Source organism: Typopeltis vanoorti, chromosome 12 (genome assembly GCF_054136105.1).
Source record: "Typopeltis vanoorti isolate ZY-2024b chromosome 12, IOZ_Tvanoo_1.0, whole genome shotgun sequence".
Taxonomy (NCBI): Eukaryota; Metazoa; Arthropoda; class Arachnida; order Uropygi; family Thelyphonidae; genus Typopeltis; species Typopeltis vanoorti.
In genome coordinates, this window is record NC_143560.1 from 77,374,210 (window position 1) to 77,394,038 (window position 19,829).

Below are 19,829 nucleotides of genomic sequence, written 5' to 3' on the forward strand. Positions count from 1 at the left end.
GTATAAATATCACTGCACTATTCTAATCAATGTTTAGAACAACAGATCACCAATTTTTTTTGTCTTTTCTTTTCATAATATGTTCATAAGTAACAATTTAAATGGAATTTAAGTTAATTTAATGAACAAAGTTTTTATTATTAACATGTTCATTGCCAATCACGCGATATCATGCGATGCGAGTTCTCACCAAACGGCTGATCACGCGTTATCGCGTGGACGTTGCTAACTAAATAAAAAAATTTAAAAAATTTGGCCACCACACGAAATTCCAATTTTCAGCTTGGCAATGAAAGTGTTAAAAACATTAATAATAGCGTTCATTTTTTTAATACTATGTTCTATCCATTAGATGTTTCCTTGATATTTTGTTTAATTATTTTATATTGTTTTTTGTTCTTAAAACTCAGCAAAGACAAGAAACTAATTTTTTTCTTCTTCAATTTCCAACTCTTTCTTTGTGTTGAACTTCTCACATTCATTGTGCATATTTCTGATTCCTCATTCTTACAAAAGGGTCTCCACTTCAATAACACTAAGCATCTTGCAGTCAAGGCTTTTTCAAAGGTATATTTTTTCAGATTAATGGCACATTTCTAATTTCCTATTCTTATAACAAGGTTATAAGAATATAAACTTTAATAATACTAAGCATCTTGCAGTTCAAGGCTTCTTCAAAAGGTATAATGCACTAAGTAAGTTATCAGGTCATCCCATAAATCTCTCATTCACCGTCACTGTTATTATTTTATTTATTTGTTAAGATATTGCTGTTTAATAAAAAAATGCTCTTTTTTTATATGTTATGCCTAATATAGTTGTAGTATACAACATAGAGGAAATCAAAGTATTAAAGTAATTTGAGTTTAGCACATTCACTAAATAATTCAGAATCTGAGAATAATTCTGTAATGTCAGATTGAATCAAAATTAGTTTATAGCAACTAGCATTTTGTCATTATATAAGTATTTTTACTGTGAATGTGAGACCAATACCACAACTTTGCTTACTGAGGCATGATGCATCTGTTCAATGTTTGATCTCTAGAGGAGGGTTCCAGATTACCTAACCTTTAGTCTACCCACAGTACTAATACTGACGTACTAAAGGTTAACAGCCTTTCATAGGTGGAATTCTCTCTCTCTTTCTCTCTCTCTCTCACACACACACACACACACACACACACACACACACACACACACACACACACACACACACACACACACACACACACACACACACACACACACACACTTGTAGCACTACTCTCTTCATGCACAGTTAACACAAAGAAAATTAACATTGAGTGTTAATTCTCTTCAGAAATAGTATACACTATCAGCCCTTAAAATCAACAAAGGTTACTACTGGTTATACAACCTAAGCACTGCAAACTTTTACATCATAAATGCAATAGAAAAGCTTAGGTGTTGAATGTTATATTCATAACTTATTTTAATGGTATTAACAACACCAAACAAACTAATCTGTAAAATAGATATTTATTAACTGGCTTATATTTCGCTGGAATGTATAGAGTATCTAAAATCCACAAATCTAATATTCTCCTATATACTCTTAAAGTTGATAGCATAGACAGTCCTACTTATAAACTTGCCGACACATAAACCCACATCCTTAAAAATTCAGACATAATGGTTAGTTTTGATGTCACTTCTTTATTTACTATACCACTAATAGACACCCTTAATTTAATAAAGTCTAATTTCTCTCCTGATATCTTTGAATTATTCAAATTTACCATGTACACAGGTTATTTGCATGGGAAGAAAAAATCTACAAACAGATTAATGGTACTGCTATGAGTTCTTCCCCTCCTTAGCTAACTTTTACATGGAACACTTTGAAAACAAAATGCTTACCACAGCTACATAGAAGCCTATAGTGTGGTTACACTTTGTGTTGTTGAAGTTTTTGCCATTTGACCTCACGGACAAGACACTTTGGATGCTTTTGTCACGTACCTAAACAGCCAATATCCCGAAATTCACTTCACAGTAGAAAAAGAATCTAATAACTGTTTGGCTTTTCTTGACACATTAGTCACCTGCCTTTCAGATGGATCACTATCCTTTTCCATTTACAGAAAGCCAACACACAAACAAGGATATCTACATAAACAATCACATCATCCAGCCCAACAGTATGGAATTCTAAAAACACTGATACACAGAGCCGGAGCGATTTGTTCTAATGATACAGTCTTTCCAGAGTACTTAAATATCTGCACCATACTTTCTTGACCAAGAATTATAATTCTTGCAAAATAGATAAAATACTACATAGTCCCATTACATCTCTCTCTCTCTCTCCTCTAACACACAAGAACAAAACATCCCTATTCCTGTTCCCTATGTCAGAGGAATATCAGAAAAGATAGCCAGAGTACTAATAAAACCTGGTCATCGCACCACATTCAAACTGCATGTTAAATTAGCAACTCTGATCTGCTCACCTAAGGATAAACTCCATCCACTAGCATATCCTGGTGAATGAAGTTCCTTGTAATTGTGACTTGTTAACATCTGCCTTAGAGGAACATAAAAAATACATTTGCTACCATTATTATGGCAATTAAGGACTGGCACACCATACTTTGGATACCCCTATCATACAGGATTAAATGGAAAAAAACCAATGTGCTATTTAGAAGTCGTTACAGGTCAGAAAGATTATTTTACAAGTCAGCCATGGCTACAACGAATTCTCCTAACCTGAACAAGTATGGTTACCTTAATTTGCCAAAAATTTGGGAGACTGTTATCTGAAGATCAACTCCTACATGGCTGTGATACTTTTTGTTTTTATTATTATTATTTTAACAGCTAAATTACAACTTTAGATCTTTCGTCCATTACAATTTGAATTGTTTCACTTATGCATTGTGTAAGAGAGTGTAAACTATTACATGCTGTTTTGTGCTCTGAAAGATGCTGGTTTGAAATCCAGCAAAATATAAACCAGTCAATAAACATCTTTTTTTTTTTTTTTAAATAAATTAGTTCATTTGGTGTTATTTTTACATAATAAGTTTGAAGGTTAATTCCATTGGCCAATGCCAATACCAATAACATTCTGAGACACTATGGACCATATTTCAAGATTATATCATTCCAGAAATATTAGCTGAAAAGAAGATGAGAGGTTCATTTTTATGCATGGAGAGATATCAGCATTTTTTATATTATGTTCTACAGTATTTAAAAAGAAATATATTTTATATAAATCTATGGTAGACTACTTGGATAGTTAACTTTTAATACACAACATCTTGCCTTATTTGAATTAAGCTATCTTAATAACACAATTTAATGCTGACTATTCTAAAAAAAAAAAAAAAGAAAACCACTTCAAATATACTCATACCTCTAGTTCTGGGTAATGTCTCACTTCCTCCAATAACAGATCGGCCACTCTTTAGCCTGCTAACCAATGGAACAGCCGTACCATTATCACTGTCTTTTTGATGTTCTTGTTGATGCTGAAATAAACTCTGCGTCAAAATAGCTGCCAAATCCTTTTGATGGGTAAACTGTAATGGGGAAAAAAAAAATAATAATAAAAAAAAATTATATATATATATATTTTTTTATTTATTTATTTTCTTTTATTTTGGAAAAGACCTAAGTTTGATTCTCATTGTGATGAGAGGAATCTTTAAATGTTTTTTTTTTTTTCAATTGAAAGTGAGTTAGCTGATCTCATACGATGGTAGCAGAATTTTTTTCTTCTATAAATTTGGGTTTTTCATCCCGCATATAGATAAATCGGCCTTGAGAACACATGCAATTTACAGACACAAAATACTAATGGTGGTGGACAGTAGATGGCATTTGTGTAGATAATGATGGTAGTTGCAGTTTGCTGTAGTTGGTGGATTAAGTGGTGGAGAGGGACAGCTATAGAGTGAGTGCCCTAATGCTCACAATGATCATTATTATTACTATTATTACTAATACTACTGGATCATCATGGTATCAAAAGAATCACTGTACAATGTTTACTCTACTGGTATATGTCTGCCATATAACACTTTAAATTCCTTCATTGCTTTGCATTCATCACCATCATTCTTTCTGACAATATATTTAATTCACTTACCATTCTCTATGCAAAAACCTACTACTGCTCACTTCACCTCCATATCTATCTGCTCAACATTCTCCTTCTATCTTATACAATGTATTGTATGTCTTTTGTTATATCTCTGTGTATCTTCTCTGAATGTAAGTTCATTTTAACCTTATAAAATGAACCAGTATGTCCTTGCATTGGCAATTCTTTGTAACATCTTCACCACCTCTGCAATGTGTTCTCATCTCATTACTAAACTTTAACACCATGTCAAATGTCACCCCTAAATTTATCTTCTCTACTTTCTGCAGGCCTATATAGTGTATAGGCTTTTATCTCAGATTCCAAAAGACAAAATGATACATTATACCTAATAAGAAATTATTTTTGTTTTAATCCTTTACCCAAGTGTAAGCAAACAAAGTTTGTATGTGAAGTATCTTCATAACTAGTCTACTTGTATACAGAATCTGCTGAATTTGCATTAAATTTAACTTCCTTTTAGACATATATCTGCTATGCATTATGGGAAAAGTTGCTATGCAGACCAATTTCAACATTTACTGATGCTTATCACTAAGAGTTTTTGAGGGATAAAAACCTCAGACAGTATGTAACAAAGGGCACGTGAGGATTGAAGGTCTTGGATTTGGTCATCTCATCAGAGGATGTAATTATAAATGAGGTGTCAAATCACCCACCAACTAGTGAGAGTGACCATGAGGTGATTACCTGGGTGGTTGCCAGCAGTGTGAGGACCTCTGTGAGAAAAGGGTATATGTGGAACTACAGGGGGTGTGACTGTGAAGAGCTTAGGAGACAGTTTGCAGGGGTAGCATGGAATGAGGAGTTAGCTGGAAAAGAGATCAATGCAGCTTGGGGGATCTTCAAGAACTATCTAGTAGAAGCAATGTCTAAATGTATTCCAAGGGTAAGAAGGTTAAATAAGGTAGGTGTGAAATGGATGAATAAGTAGATTAACCATGCAATATAGAGAAAAAGGGGATTATGGAAGCAGCATAAGAGAAGTGTAAATAATCAATTCCATGAGGATTACAAAGACCAGGCAAGGCAGGTGACTTGGTTGGTAAGGGTAGCAAAACTGAGGTATGAACAGCAGTTAGCTAATGAAGCCAAAAAAAAAATCATAACGAGTTCTTTCGATATGTAACCAGCAAAAGAAACAATGATTATGGAAGGATGAAATTGATTGGAGAAAATGGTATATAGATAGCTGTTGTGGAAATACTTAATGAGCAGTTCATGATGGGGAGCAGAGAATGACTGTAAGTGAGCAAGAGGTATATGTGGAGTTGAGCAAACTAGATGTTAATAAGGCTGTGGGACTGATAATATATCACCACATATTCTGAAGGAATGTGCCAGGGAGTTGACGGAGGGAGGTCATGTTTTAGTAATCTACTTACTTATTACAATAAGGTGACTGCTTCCTTGGACAGAGGAGAGGGATACGCAGTAATATACTTAGATTTCGCAAAGGTTTCTGATAGATTACTCCATGATAAGTTGATAGTCAAACTAGAGTGGATGGGGTTGGATATTAGATTAGTTCATTGGATTGGAGACTGGCTATCTGATAGGTATCAACAAGTTGTGTATGGGGGAGCAATATCCAGGATAAGGAAAGTCACTAGTGATGAGCCTCAGGGGGGGGGGGGGTCTGTTTTAGGGCCATTACTGTTTAACTTGTATATTAATGATATTGGTGAAGATATTCAGTTGTTTGCAGATGACGCAAAGTTGGGACGAACCGTGAAGAGAAAAGAAAATGCTGTGGCCATACAATACAATTTGAATAAATTGAGTGATTGGGAATGGGGATATGAGTTCAATGTTGCAAAATGTAAGGTTTTAAAATTTGGGAAACAAAGATGGGATGCAGAATTTATGCATGGTGAGAATATATTGTTGGAGATGGAGGAAATAAGAGATCTGGGGGTGAAGGTGGATAAGGATATGAAATTTAGGGGACACATTGAGGACAACACAAAGGCTTCTGGGAATGATGCGGAGGACACTGACTTGTAGACGTGGGGAGATTCTTGTTCCTGACTATTGTGCCCAGATTTGGTCACCTAGTTTTCAGAAAGACGAAGAGATGTTGGAAAGGATCCAGAGGCGACTGACTAAGATAGTTTCTAACCTCTGGAATGTTGAATATGAGGAAAGATTGAGAAGATGCAAATTGCAGAGTCTGACGGACAGGAAGAAGAGGCCTATCATAGAGACCTACAAGTTAGTAAGGGGTTGTTATAGGATCAATGTTGGATTGGTTCTACAGAAAACAGTGGGAGATCAGGGAAGAACCAGAGGTCATCCCTCGCAACTGCATAAGAGGAAGGTGAGAAGCAAGTTTTTTTTCATGCATAGTTGTGAATGATTGGAATGCATTGCCTGAGAGTGTGGTGCCTGTAGAAAATTTGAGTGTGTTTAAAGCACGGTATGATGAGCTGTGTATATGATAAAAGGACCTCCAGATGTGTATTTGACTCCATGGGGTCATGGGTAATAATACCTCATGGTGTCAAAGACTCATCTAGGAGGTCCTTTTATCATACACACAGCTCATAATACTGTGCTTTAAACACACTCAAATTCTCTGCAGCCACCACCTCAGGCAAGGCATTCCAATCATTCCCAACTCTGCATGCAAAATACCTGCTTCTCACTCCCCTGATCACACCCTTTTTACACAGTTTCCAGGGATGATCTCTGGATACACAGTGGAGTATCGCTGTAACATAGTGGAGATCCTGTAACAACCCCTTACTAACTTGTAGGTCTCTATCATATCTCCCCTCTTCCTCCTATCCACCAGACACCGTAAATTGCATCTTCTCAATCTTTCCTCATATTCGACATTCCAGAGGTCAGAAACTACCTTAGTCAGTCGCCTCTGGTCCCTTTCCAACATATCTTCATCCTTCCGAAAACAAGGTGACCAAATCTGGGCACAGTAGTCCATGTGTGGCCTAATCAAAGCTTTATACAATGGAACAAGAATCTCACTATTTCTACTAGTCAGTGTCATCCGCATCATTTCCAGAAGTCTCTGTGTTGTCTTCACAATTTTGGCAATGTGTCCCCTAAATTTCAGATCCTTATCCACTATCACCCCAAGATCTCTTATTTCCTCCATCTCCGACAATATATCCTCACCATGCATAAATTCTGCATCCGATTGTTTCCCAAATTTTAAAACCTTGTATTTTGCAACACTGAACTCGCATCCCCCATTCCCATGCCCAACCACTCAATTTATTCAAGTCTTCTTGTAAGGCCACAACATCCTGTCTACTTATTGATGATTTGGATGTATATATTCAGTTGTTTGCGGATAATGCAAACAACTGAATATCTCCATCCAAATCTTCACCAATATCATTAATATACAAGTTAAATAGTAATGGCCCTAAAACAGATCCCTGAGGCACACTGCTAGTGACGTTCCTTTTTCTTGATATTGCTCCCCCCCATACACAACTTGCTGATGCTTATCAGATAGCCAGTCTCCAATCCAATGCACTAATCTAATATCCAGCCCCATCCGCTCTAGTCTGAATATCAACTTATCATGTGGTAATTTATCAAAACCCTTATGAAATCTAAGTATATTACTGTGTATCCCTCTACTCTGCCCAAGGAAGCAGTCACCTTGTTGTAATAGCCAGCAATGGCTATTAAATAGCCATCTAAGATAATACTATTGTTGTCAACTAATTCTGGATCCTAGTTCTCACAAGCTTCTGTAACAATTTAACCACGACACCTGACACACAGATAGGCCTATAATTTGATGCTTGTATTCTATCACCTCCCTTATGAAGCAGCACAATCTTGCCCTCCTTAGGAACTTGACCCAATGCAAGACTCGTATTTAAAAAACTCCCTGGCATATTCCTTCAGAATACGTGGTGGTATATTATCAAGTCCCACAGCCTTATTAACATCTAGTTTGCTCAACTTCCCCTACACCTCTTGCTCACTTACAGTGAGTCTCTCCTCCCCCATCATCAACTGCTCTCAATCTCTCCATGAAGTCACATTCACAAGATTGAAAGACCTTTATGAAGTGCTCATTAAGTATCTCACAACACCTTCTTTTATATCATTTTTTCAAGTCAATGTCATCCTTCCATAATCATTATTTTTTTTTGCTGGCTACATATTGAAAGAACTCCTTAGGATGCTTTCTGGCTTCATTAGCTAACTGTTTTTTATACATCACTTTTGTTACCCTTACCGACAAGTATCCCACCTCGCCTGGTCTTTGTAATCCTCATGGAATTGGTTATCACCATTTTGTATCGCATGCTTAATCTCTCTATTCATCCATTTCACACCTACCTTATTTAACCTTCTGACCCTTGGAATACATTTAGACATGAAGCAATGTCTAAATGTATTCCATAACATTTAGACATTGCTCATAATATTCTCAAACAGCTGGTTTGAGAAGTGCATAGCTTGAATTTATGAAGAATCCTTGCATTTGTTCCGAGGTTCCTTTGAAGTAGGGTACTGAAATTCTTTTCATATTGGATTGTAGTCTGGAAGAAGGATGATAATTATCAATAATTTTTTGAATGGCAGTTTTAGTTTTGTTGTGTTCATTACATATCAGATTGCTTTAAATTTATTCCATTCATCTAACAAAAGGGAATCAGAAGAGCAGATCATATGATCTTTATATACAAGACTCTTGATAATACTCATTTTCTGTAATGAATACTGGTGGGAGGACAAGTGAATATATCTGCTGATAAAGGTTGGCTTCTGATTAAACTGAAAATTTAAAGACTTGTGGAATTATAAATTATTAAGGTATCCAAAAAGGGTAGTAGGTTATTTGAGTTCAATAGTAAACTTGATACGGGAGTACAAGGAATTTAGTTTCTCTAGGAACTGAAGTAATTATGAATCAGAGTGGTAACAGGCAGTTTGTTAATGCGCAGAATGAGTTTGAAGGAAAAACTAAATTGTATTAGAGTGATGGACTGCATTTGAATAGATTTGGCACAAGTCATTTGGAGAGATTGCTGCAAATATGATAGAGAGAATGGTGTTTATGAATGAAGAAGTGGAAAGCATGAGTGTAGAGAAAGCAAATGCGCAAGACAAATAGGGAAATGGGGAGACTCAGGGTAAACAGGAGAACACAATGTGAGGAGAGGTGATGCTCAAAGAAGAACTGAATGTGTGCATATTATTATTTGACACCTCCAGGACTCATCGAGGGAGGGCACCTACTCTACAACTCTGTCTCCACCATTCAATCACCAACTGACCGCAACTACACCAACATCATCTACCGCCAACCACCACTGGTATTTCCACAGACGATCACAAACATCCATGTCCACGGCAGGATTCGAGCCGGCAGCCTTTAGGCTGGAGAGCAGATACGCTTTCCACTCGGCCAACCAGGTCGGCTTGAGGAAGGTATGGAGAAATCACATCTAATAAGTGGTATCATATCAGGAATGAGCTTTTATGTTTGTATATGAATGATAGAAGTATAAGAAACAAGGGAAATCAAATGATTGTTGATTGAGTTCAGTCACCCAAAAGTTGTTGGAATAGGTGTGACATGGTTCAATGAGTATGACATCCTGACAGGAATAGAGATGCAATGGTATGATGTTTTTCATGAAGATAGAAGGGTAAAAAGGGAGATAGAGTGTTATTGAAAAAAAAAAAAAAAAAAAAAAAAAAAATTATGTTCGTACAAGGTAGAGCAAGGGGGAAATAGCAGAAGTGGTTTTGAGGTAGTATGGTGTTAGATAGAGTTGAATTGAATGAAATACTTTGTCAGATGTAGCTATAGATCTTTTAATGTGGAGGGGAGTAACCATGAGGTGTATAATCAAATTAGCCAAACAAATAGGAAAAGGGAGATTTTAATTATGACAATACAGACTGGAATGATGAGATAGCAACTGGAAGTAACGAAAATGTTTTTTGAGTTTTTGTGGGACAACTACCTCAGGCAGTGTGTAACAGATTGCATGCGAGTATTAAGAAATTGGATTTAATCATCTCATCAGAAGATTTTATTATGAATTATGCTTGTATACGTGAGTATAGGAGTGAGAAGCAGGTTTTTTGCATGCAGAGTTGTGAATGATTGGAATGCCTTGCCTGAGAGTGTGGCATCTGCAGAGAATTTGAGTGTGTTTAAAGCGCAGTATGATGAGCTGTGTGTATGACAAAAGGACCTCCTAGATGAGTCTTTGACTCCATGGGATCTTGGGATAATAATAATAATAATAAATTAAGTGTAAAATCTCCCTCCAGTGGTGAGGGTGACCATGAAGTGATTACCTGGGTGGTTGCCAGCCATATGAGTACTTTTGTGAGGAAAGAGTATATATGGAACTACAAGGTTGGTAATTATGAAAAGCTCAGAAGACAGCAGCAGGCTGCCTTCTCAGCTTCTCATACACCGAATGTTACTTGTGTGCTATTCAAGAATCATCTGGTAGAAGCAATGTCTAAATGTATTCAAAGGGTTGGAAGGTTAAATAAGGTAGGCGTGAAATGAATGAATGAAGAGATTAAGCATGCAATACAGAGAAAAAAGACATCATTATGGAGGCAACATAAGATGAGTGGTAATAATCAATTTCATCAGGAGTACAGAATAGGCAAGGAGGGTGTAGCAAAAGAGCAGCACGAGCAGCAGTTAGTGAATGAAACAAAAAAAATAAAAAATAAAAAAATAGAAACCCTGGGGAGATCTTTTGATATGTAACCAGCAAAAAAAGAGTGCTTAGGTAGGATGATACTCATTGGAGAAAATGGGAGAAAATGATATAGTTGAGATATTTAATGAGCAGTTCATAAAAGTCTTTCATCCTTGTGAATGTAACATCATAGAGAGTTTGAGAGCAGTGGAATGAGGAGGAGGAGAACTGTGAATGAGCAAGAAGTATAGGGAAATTGAGAAAACTAGATGTTAATAAGGCTATGGGACTTGATGTATCGTCACATATTTTGAAGGAATGTGCCAGGGAGTTGACATCTGCCCTGGCATATTTGTTTAATATGAGTCTTACATTGGATAAGTTCCAAAGTAATGGAAGGAAGGTAAGAAAGGGGAGGTGACAGAACTCGAACATCAAATTAAAATGCCAATCTGTGTGTAAGGTGTCATGGTTAAAGTGTTGGAGAGGCTAGTGACAACTAGAACTGGGTTAACTAGTGGTACTATCTTTGATAGACAGCATGGATTTGATAAAGGGAGGTAATGTTTTAGTGATCTACTTACTTATTACAATAAGGTGACATTAGATGAGATAACATGTAGAACTAAGGAAATTTTGATTCCACTGTATAAGGTCTTGATTAAGCCATATATGGACTATGCATAGATTTGGTCACCTGGTTTTTAAAAGGATGAAGAGATGTTTGAAAGGGTTCAGAGATGATTGACTAAGGTAGTTTCTAATCTCTGGAATGTTGATCATGAAGAAAGGTTGAGAATATGCAAGTTACAGTCTAGTGGATAAGAGGAAAAGAGTGATGTGATAGAGATGTACTACTTTGTAAGGGGTTGTTATAGGATTAACATTGAAGAGGTTTTTCATAAAATGGTGGGAGAATTGGGGGGGGGGGAGCAAGAGGTCATCCCTAGAAGCCATATAAGGATGGTGTTAACAAGAGTAAGAAGCAGGTTTTTTGCATGGAGAGTTGTGAATGATTGGAATGCCTTGTCTTAGAGCACAGTGTCTGCAGAGAATCTGAATGTGTTTAAGGCACAGCATTATGATGATGATGTGCATGTGTGTGTGTGTGTGTGAGAGAGAGAGACAAAGAACTTCCTAGATGAGAGTTTAACTTCATGAGGTCTTAGGATAATAATAATATATCATCAACAAAACATAACCATATACAAGGCTGAGGAATTATATTGTGAAAGAGTTCTTTTTATAGATGCTCCATAAAATAATCAACTAAGGCTGGTGAGATAGGACTGCCCATTGCTGTTGCTTCTATTTGTTTCAACAACTTATTATGCCATGTAAAATAGCCTACATTTATGGTGAATTTCAATAGGTTTAACATCTTCTTGGAAATCAGATTGTAAAAATTGAAGAGTCTCTTGTAGTTGTATGTTGGTGAACAGGGAGATAACATAAAAGAAATCATAATCCAAAGATTATTGGGATCACTGAGACATGGTTAGATCATATAATAACAGGAATAGAAGTAGCAGGGTACAGTATTTTTCGGCAGGATAGAAGGGTAAAATGTGGTGGTGGAGTACTGCTTATGATAAGTGATGTCCTCTAAGAGTGGAGGCTTTGGAAGGCAGTGACACTAATGGTTTTGAAAGCATATGGTGTGAGGTAGAAGTGGCCAAAACAGGATATTTAGTGGGGTGTTATTACAAACCAAGGAGCACAGAGGGTGGGGAGCAGGAGATGGTTAGGCAGTTGAGCTTGGCAAATGCAAGAAGAATGATTGTTATGGGATATTTTAACTATAGCAGTATATGCTGAGAAGAGGAAAATGCATGTAGTAATAAGGGAATGGAATTTCTAGAATTCTTGAGAGACAAATGTTTTAGGCAACATGTAATAGAGGGAACAAGAGATTCAAGAGTTTTGGATTTGGTCATAGTATCAATGACATTGTCAATGGATTGCAAGGGGATATTCAGCTGTTTGCAGATGATGTAAAGTTGAGAAGGGTTATTAGTAATAGTACAGATGTGGCACCATGCAAGAGGATTTGAATAAACTAGACAGATGAGCAAATGAATGGGGGGTATCGATTTAATGCAGCAAAATGTAAAGTCTTGAAGTTTGGGATACATCGATGGGAAGATGCATACTCGATTGGAGGAGCTGAACTGGAGGAAGCAGGGGGAGACAAGAGATCTGGGAGTGATGATTGATAGAAAACTGAAATTCAGGAGGCATATTACAAAGGTGGTGAACGTAACCCAGAGGATTGCTGGGTTATAATACTGAGAAGAACGCTGACCTGCAGAGATAGAAGAGTTATCATTCCGTTGTATAAGACTCTGATCAGACCACCTAGCCTACTGTTCTCAAATTTGGTCCCCAGGATTTGAAGGGAATAAATTAACTGTGGAAAGGGTGCAAAGGTGGATAACAAAGATGGTTTCAGGACTGTACAATGTTAATTATGAGGATCAGCTGAGGGAATGTGGACTGCAGTTTGGTGAATAGAAGAAGGAGAGGTGATATGATCGAGACTTTTAAACTGTTGAGAGGCAGTTACAGGGTGGACACTGGGGAGTTCTTTCACTTGGTGGTGCAGCGGGAAGGAGCAATGACAAGAGGACATCCATGGAAAGTATGAAAGGAAGCTGTGAGCAAGAGGATGAGGAGTGGTTTATTTGCGTGGAGGGTGGTGGAACCGTGGAATGCATTGCTTGATAGAGTGGTGAGAGCAAGAACAGTCAATGAGTTCAAGGAGAGGTATGATAAACTTTGTGTTTCCTAGGAAGGAACTCCTGCGATGAGTCTTGACTCCATGGAGACCTAAATAATAATAATAATCCTGTTATTAGACAAGACTATTAAAAGATATAAATCTTTTATTTTCTCTTTAACGTCAAGACTGTTTTGGATGTAAGAGCTGGTGTGGCCAGTGAGATTCTGAAGATGTTTTTCAAGTGGGAGAACCAATACAGTCCACTATCAGGTATAGTGGGTTGCCATGCTTATGTATTTTAGGAAGACCATACAGATGAGGCTTACAGGCATGATGAATTCCTGACCTCTCTAAACAAGTGGTATTCCAGGATTGTATATTGTGTAATAATTTATTTCATTTATTGATTTGACTTTTTTTTGGATTCCTGCTGCTAACACTGTAGGATGACCTATCTCTTAATAAGATATTAATTTTATGATTATACTCGGCTGTATTATATTCATGACAACAATGGTATTACCTTTGTTAACCTTTGCGATGAGTATTGGTGTTCTGGCATAGCGGGTGTAGTACACTAAGAAGATTATAGTTAAAGAACGTGGTTTTGCTTTGTATAGAATTTGGGCAATCTCAAAATGTAATTTATGTTTTCATCTGTGTGTAATTCTCTGATACCTTTTTCCTGATTTACATGATTTGTAAGTAAAGTAAGGCATGTCAATATTCAAGTTTTGAGGAGTGATCACTATTAATTGTTCTTAAGTTTTTTTTTTTAAATTAACAATTATTTTAAATAATTTTCCATCTATGCAACTTTCTAGAATTGTTCCTTTTGACCTCTAATAGTATAATATCATATACTTCAGCTGCGACTGAGACACAAACTAATATACACATGATTTATGACTGATTATTGTGATTCATGTAGTTAACAGTCTGTCTTCCTGACAATGTCCATGTAATGTTGGATGAAATATATTCAATGAGAATATATATGCAATTTACACACAAAAAAATACTGCAGTTGCTGGTGATGGATGGTAGATGACATTGATGGTAGTGTCATTGTATGCAGCTGGAGAATAAGCAGTAGGAGTTCAGAGAGAGATGTCTGTGTGTGGCAGAGTAGAGTGGAGTGTCCTCCCACAATGAGCCCTTGGGCCCCTTGGAGGTGTCACGTAATGATAATTATAATAATATTGGAGTTTTTGAATAAAATTCTATATAATTTTTGTTACAAGTGTAAACCGTGAGAGTTATTTGAATAGGAACTATTGGAATAATTGGATAAGTACCAAATCAACATAATAGGGTTAATGAAACAAAGATTGTTATTATTATTATTATTACCCTAAGACCCCATGGAGTCAAAGACTTGTCTAGGAGGTCCTTTTTATCTTATGCACAGCTCACCATACTGTGCCTTAAACAAATTCAAATTCTCTGCAGACACCACCCTCTAACTTCCAGGGATGGCCTCTAGTTCTCTCCTGATCTCCCACCATTTTCAGTAAAACCTCTTCAACATTGATCCTATAACAACCGCTTACTAACTTGCAGGTCTCTATCATATTACCCCTCTTCCTCCTATCCACTAAACTGTAAATTGCATCTTCTCAACCTTTCCTCATATCTGACATTCCAGAGATCAGAAACTACCTTAGTCAGTCACCTCTGGACCCTTTCCAACATCTTTTCATCCTTTTGAAAATCAGGTAACAAAATCTGTGCATAGTAGTCCATGTGTGGCCTAATCAGAGTCTTATGCAATGGAACAAGGATCACCTTGCTTCTACAAGTCCTCACATGACTAACAATCACCCAGATAGTTATTTCACAGACACTCTCATGAAATAGAGGAAGATTTGATACATAATTTATAATAACATCCTCTGATGCAATAATCAGATACAAAACTCTCAATACTCATGTGCCTTTGTCAGGGTAATCTTAACAAGTTTGAGTGTCCTGGGCTAAAAAAATTTGGTGCCTTAATCACATTGGATTGAGAAATAATTAAATAATACATATAATTAATTAAATCACTTTCATTGTGAAAAGTTTCATTTTAGACATTGCACATTTTTATTTAATTCAGCAATATTTATAATATTGTTGAATTAAAATTCAACATACTCAGCTCTTAAGTGCCCTTGGATCAATGGTGTCCCTGGGCTATAGCCCATTCAGCCCAATGGATAAGGAGGCCCTACCCTTTGTTACAAACTGCCTGAGGTAGTTATCCCTCAAAAATTCGAGACACTCCTTTTCTTTACTTTCAGTTGCTATCTCGTCATCCCAATCGGTATTGCCCTAATTAAAATCATCCATAATGATTTTAGTTGTCCTTATACAATTTTCTCCAATCAATGATGTCATCCAATCATAATCAGTCTTTTTTTTTTTTTTTTTTTTGATGGCAGCATATCGAAAGAACTCCCCTAGGATTTTTTTCCATTTCAATCTTTTCCTATTTGCTTGGCTAATTTTCTTATACATTTCATGGTCAATATTCTCCACATTATCAGACATTCCTGTCAGGATGTCATCCTCATATAACTATGTCTCATTTATTCCAACAATTTTTGGGTGAGCGAACTTAATCAATGCAATCATTTTCCTTGTTTCTGATACTTCTAGCATATACAAACATAACAATTTATTCCTAGATCTATAACAAGTTTCACTGCCATGATTATTAGATGTGGTTAAAATGTAATAAAATTGGCAACTACAGACAATGAAAAGAAGCTAATTAACAGATTCTTTGAGTCTGCCTTCAAGCTATTCCCTAATGCTTTCACTAAAATATTTGTGTCTATGTCTTGTAATAATGCAGTTTAGCATTCTGCACAACTTACTACCCAGACACCTATCTATATAAAACAGTATCCAACTTCAGTGAAATACATGGATTGTTTTCAAATGTTGCTACAAGAGTATGAAAAAGCAGGAATTCTAGAAAAGGCTGACTCAAAATGGAATAATCCTTTTATTCACATCAAAAAACCAAATGGAAGTTTAAGATTTGTTTTAGATCTATGAGAAATTAATAAAATCACAAAAACCCATTGATTTTCCTCTATCTAAAATTGAAGAATTATTAATTGATTTAAAACAGAACACTTCACTGAGTCAGATCTGAACTCTAGCTATTTCCATATTCCATTAAGGAAGTAGGATAGAAAATACTTTGCCTTCACCAGAAGATGGTAGAAGTATTAATCAAAGGAGTAATTTATTTTCAAGATGATTTGCTTATATACTCAAAGGACCTAACATCTCATAGAAATATCTTATTGAAAATTCTTTCTAGATTAGATGAAACTAACTTATCATTGAAGTGTTTCAAAATGTCAATTATATTTAAAGGAGGCTGAATATTTAGGTCATAAAGTTAGTAAAGCAGAAATAATTCTTACTCAAACTAACATAGATGCCATAGTGTATGCTAAAATTCCAAAAACAGTAAGACAAGTCTGCAGATTATTAGCATGATCAATTTTTATGGGAAGTTCATAATGCTAAAACTGTGGCTAATAAGTTTTTGAAGCAGATAATTTTGAGGTATGGTATGCCTCAAAAACTTATCTGATCAACAAGCAAACTTTACAGCAGAACTTATGTTGCATTTATGTAACTTATTAAATATAAAGAAGCTTTTTTTACTACACCTTATCATCCTCAGTGTAACGGAGAACAAATTAGAAATCATAAATTACAGTTGATAAATCTGGTGATTAAGTGGTGACAAACATAGTATGAGAAAAGATATGAAAGGTCTGTTGGAAGAAGCGAGAAAGAAATGTGAAAGAGTAAAAATTGTAGGATTATTACCAGATATGACAGTACTGAGTTAAGAAGGAGGGCAATGATAACAAATGATTTAGATATGGATATGAGTTTTTAGATGTGTGGAGTATGTTTGATGGCAGAAAAGATTTGTATAAGAATGATGGCCTTCACTTGTATTCATTTGGTATCAGAAACCTGGAGAAATTACTTCTTGGTATGAGACCCAATGCAGAAAGTCAGGGAAACTAGATCATCAAGGGAGGAATGGGAAAAATGTGTGTGAAAGTTCAGCTATGATATACAAACGTGATAAAGATATGAATGCCTTTGAACATGGTTATGTATGTGGCGAAGGAGTGGAAAAATATGCTTTGGGTTTGGATCTTTTAAGTATGTCTGGGAGGGAAAAGAGAAAATTCTAGAACAAGACCAAACAGATTCCATATCTAATTATAAGAATAGGCTAGGTCGTAATTTATTATGTCTATACACAAATGCCAGGAGCATTAGAAACAAAGGTATTGAGTTTGTTGCTTTATTGAATACAATGTGGCCTAAGATTGTTGGCATTAGTGAAACCTGGCTATCAGAATCAGATATGGTAAGTGGGATCGAGTGTAATGAATATACTATTTTTAGGAATGACAGAGGAGATAGGAGAGGAGGAGGAGTGCTACTAATGATATCAGATGACTTAAGTCCAGTTAGGGTAGAAATACAAGAAAACAATGATGGTAACAATGTCCCATGTAGCGATGAGTTTGAGTCTATCTGGTGTGAAGTGGAGGCTAACAGAATGAGATATATGGTGGGGTGTTGCTACAGACCTGGCGGCTCAGTTGTAGGGGACGAAGAAATGCATCGCCAATTTAGCCTTATGGATACCAAGCGAATGATCATTATGGGTGACTTTAATTTTCCAAACATTGATTGGATAGAAGAGAAATCTCATAAGAAAGAACAGGAATTTATAATTGTTGCAAGACAACTTTCTCAAGCAACATGTGAAATTAAGCAGCCTTATTAACTCGAGGTCAAAGAGTGTTGGATTTGCTCATAGCGTCAGAAGAGATCTCTGTCAAGAATATGGCTATTTTATCACCAATTGATGACAGTGATCATGCTGTTCTTTCTTGGGAAGTATCTACTTGTATTGAAGCTCCAATTAAAACAGGCTACATGCTGAACTACAAAGCTGGAAATTATGATTGACTTAGAAGAATACTATCTTTGGTCCCATGGTATCAGTTACTGAATAGAAAAAATGTCAGCAATGTGTGGGAATCTTTGAAAAAGTGCTTAAATGAGGTGGTATCTCAATGTATCCCTAGTGTTCGAAGAATAAATAGGTTGGGAGTGAAATGGATGTGCAGCCTTATTAAGCAAGAGATCTACAAGAAGAAGATGATGTGGAAAGAATATCATGAGAATAAGAGTGAGAGGAGTTATGAAATATATAAAGCTCAGGCCAGAAAAGTAACGAATATTGTTGTGATAAAAGCTAAAACGGAGTATGAAAAGAAATTAGCCATGCAAGCTAAAGGCAATCCAAAAGAATTTTATCGTTATGCCGCAAGCAAAAGAAAGAATGAATATGGAAGAATAATCAATGCAGATGGTACACGAGTGTCGGAAGCTAAGGAGATTATTCAGTTAATAAGTGCTCACTTTGCTAAGATATATCAACCAGGTGTGTGTTGGATGAAGAGTTAGAGGTTCATGAAAATGAGGTTGAAGAGCTTTTGCATAACCTGGATAAGAATTTGTCAATAGGGACAGATGGAATATCAGCCCGTCTGCTAAAGGAATGTTCAGCTGAATTGGCTAGGCCTTTCACACATTTGTATAACTTGAGTCTCAGCTCAGGAATGATACCACAGGAATGTATGATAGTTCCATTGTACAAGGGTGGTGCAAAAACTGATGCGTCTAACTACCAACCTATTAGTATCTCTGGTGTGGTAGTGAAAATTTTAGAGAAGTTGGTAAGAAGAACTCACATACAGAAATGAGTAGACAAGCATTCTATACTCTGTGCAAGGAAGGTCATGGATACACTATGATAATGTTGGATTTTTCTAAGGCATTTGATAGGATACCACATGATAGGCTGTTGCATAAACTGGAGAATATGGGATTGGAATATAATCTATTGACGTGGGTCAGAAGATGGTTGCCAGACTAATATCAAAAAGTGGTATACAGTGGATGTGAATCTGCCAGATTTAAGGTAACCAGTGGTGTACTTCAAGGATCAGTCCTTGGGCAATTATTGTTCAATCTATACATTAATGACAAGCAGGGTCTATCATCAGATTTGCAATTGTTTGCTGATGATGCAAAGATAGGCAGGGCAATCAGGGATGCTATATTCAGCAATTACAAAATGACTTGAATAGACTGGAAATCTGGGCAAGCATAAATGGCTGTCAGTTTAATGTTAGAAAGTGTAAAGTTATTCACTTTGGCATGATTAGATTAGCGGGGTAATGCTACAAAAAACGGA

At 36.2% G+C, this 19,829-nt stretch overlaps 1 protein-coding gene across 1 annotated transcript in view; it reads right to left on the minus strand.

Annotated features, from left to right (window-relative positions):
* LOC150100909 (protein MTSS 1-like) overlaps positions 1-19,829 on the minus strand; it is a 499,461-nt gene that overhangs the window by 55,423 nt on the left and 424,209 nt on the right. The window contains exon 15 of the mRNA XM_090401934.1: positions 3,389-3,554. Within this exon, the coding sequence (XP_090258060.1) occupies positions 3,389-3,554 (166 nt within the window). The remainder of the gene's footprint in view (positions 1-3,388; positions 3,555-19,829) is intronic.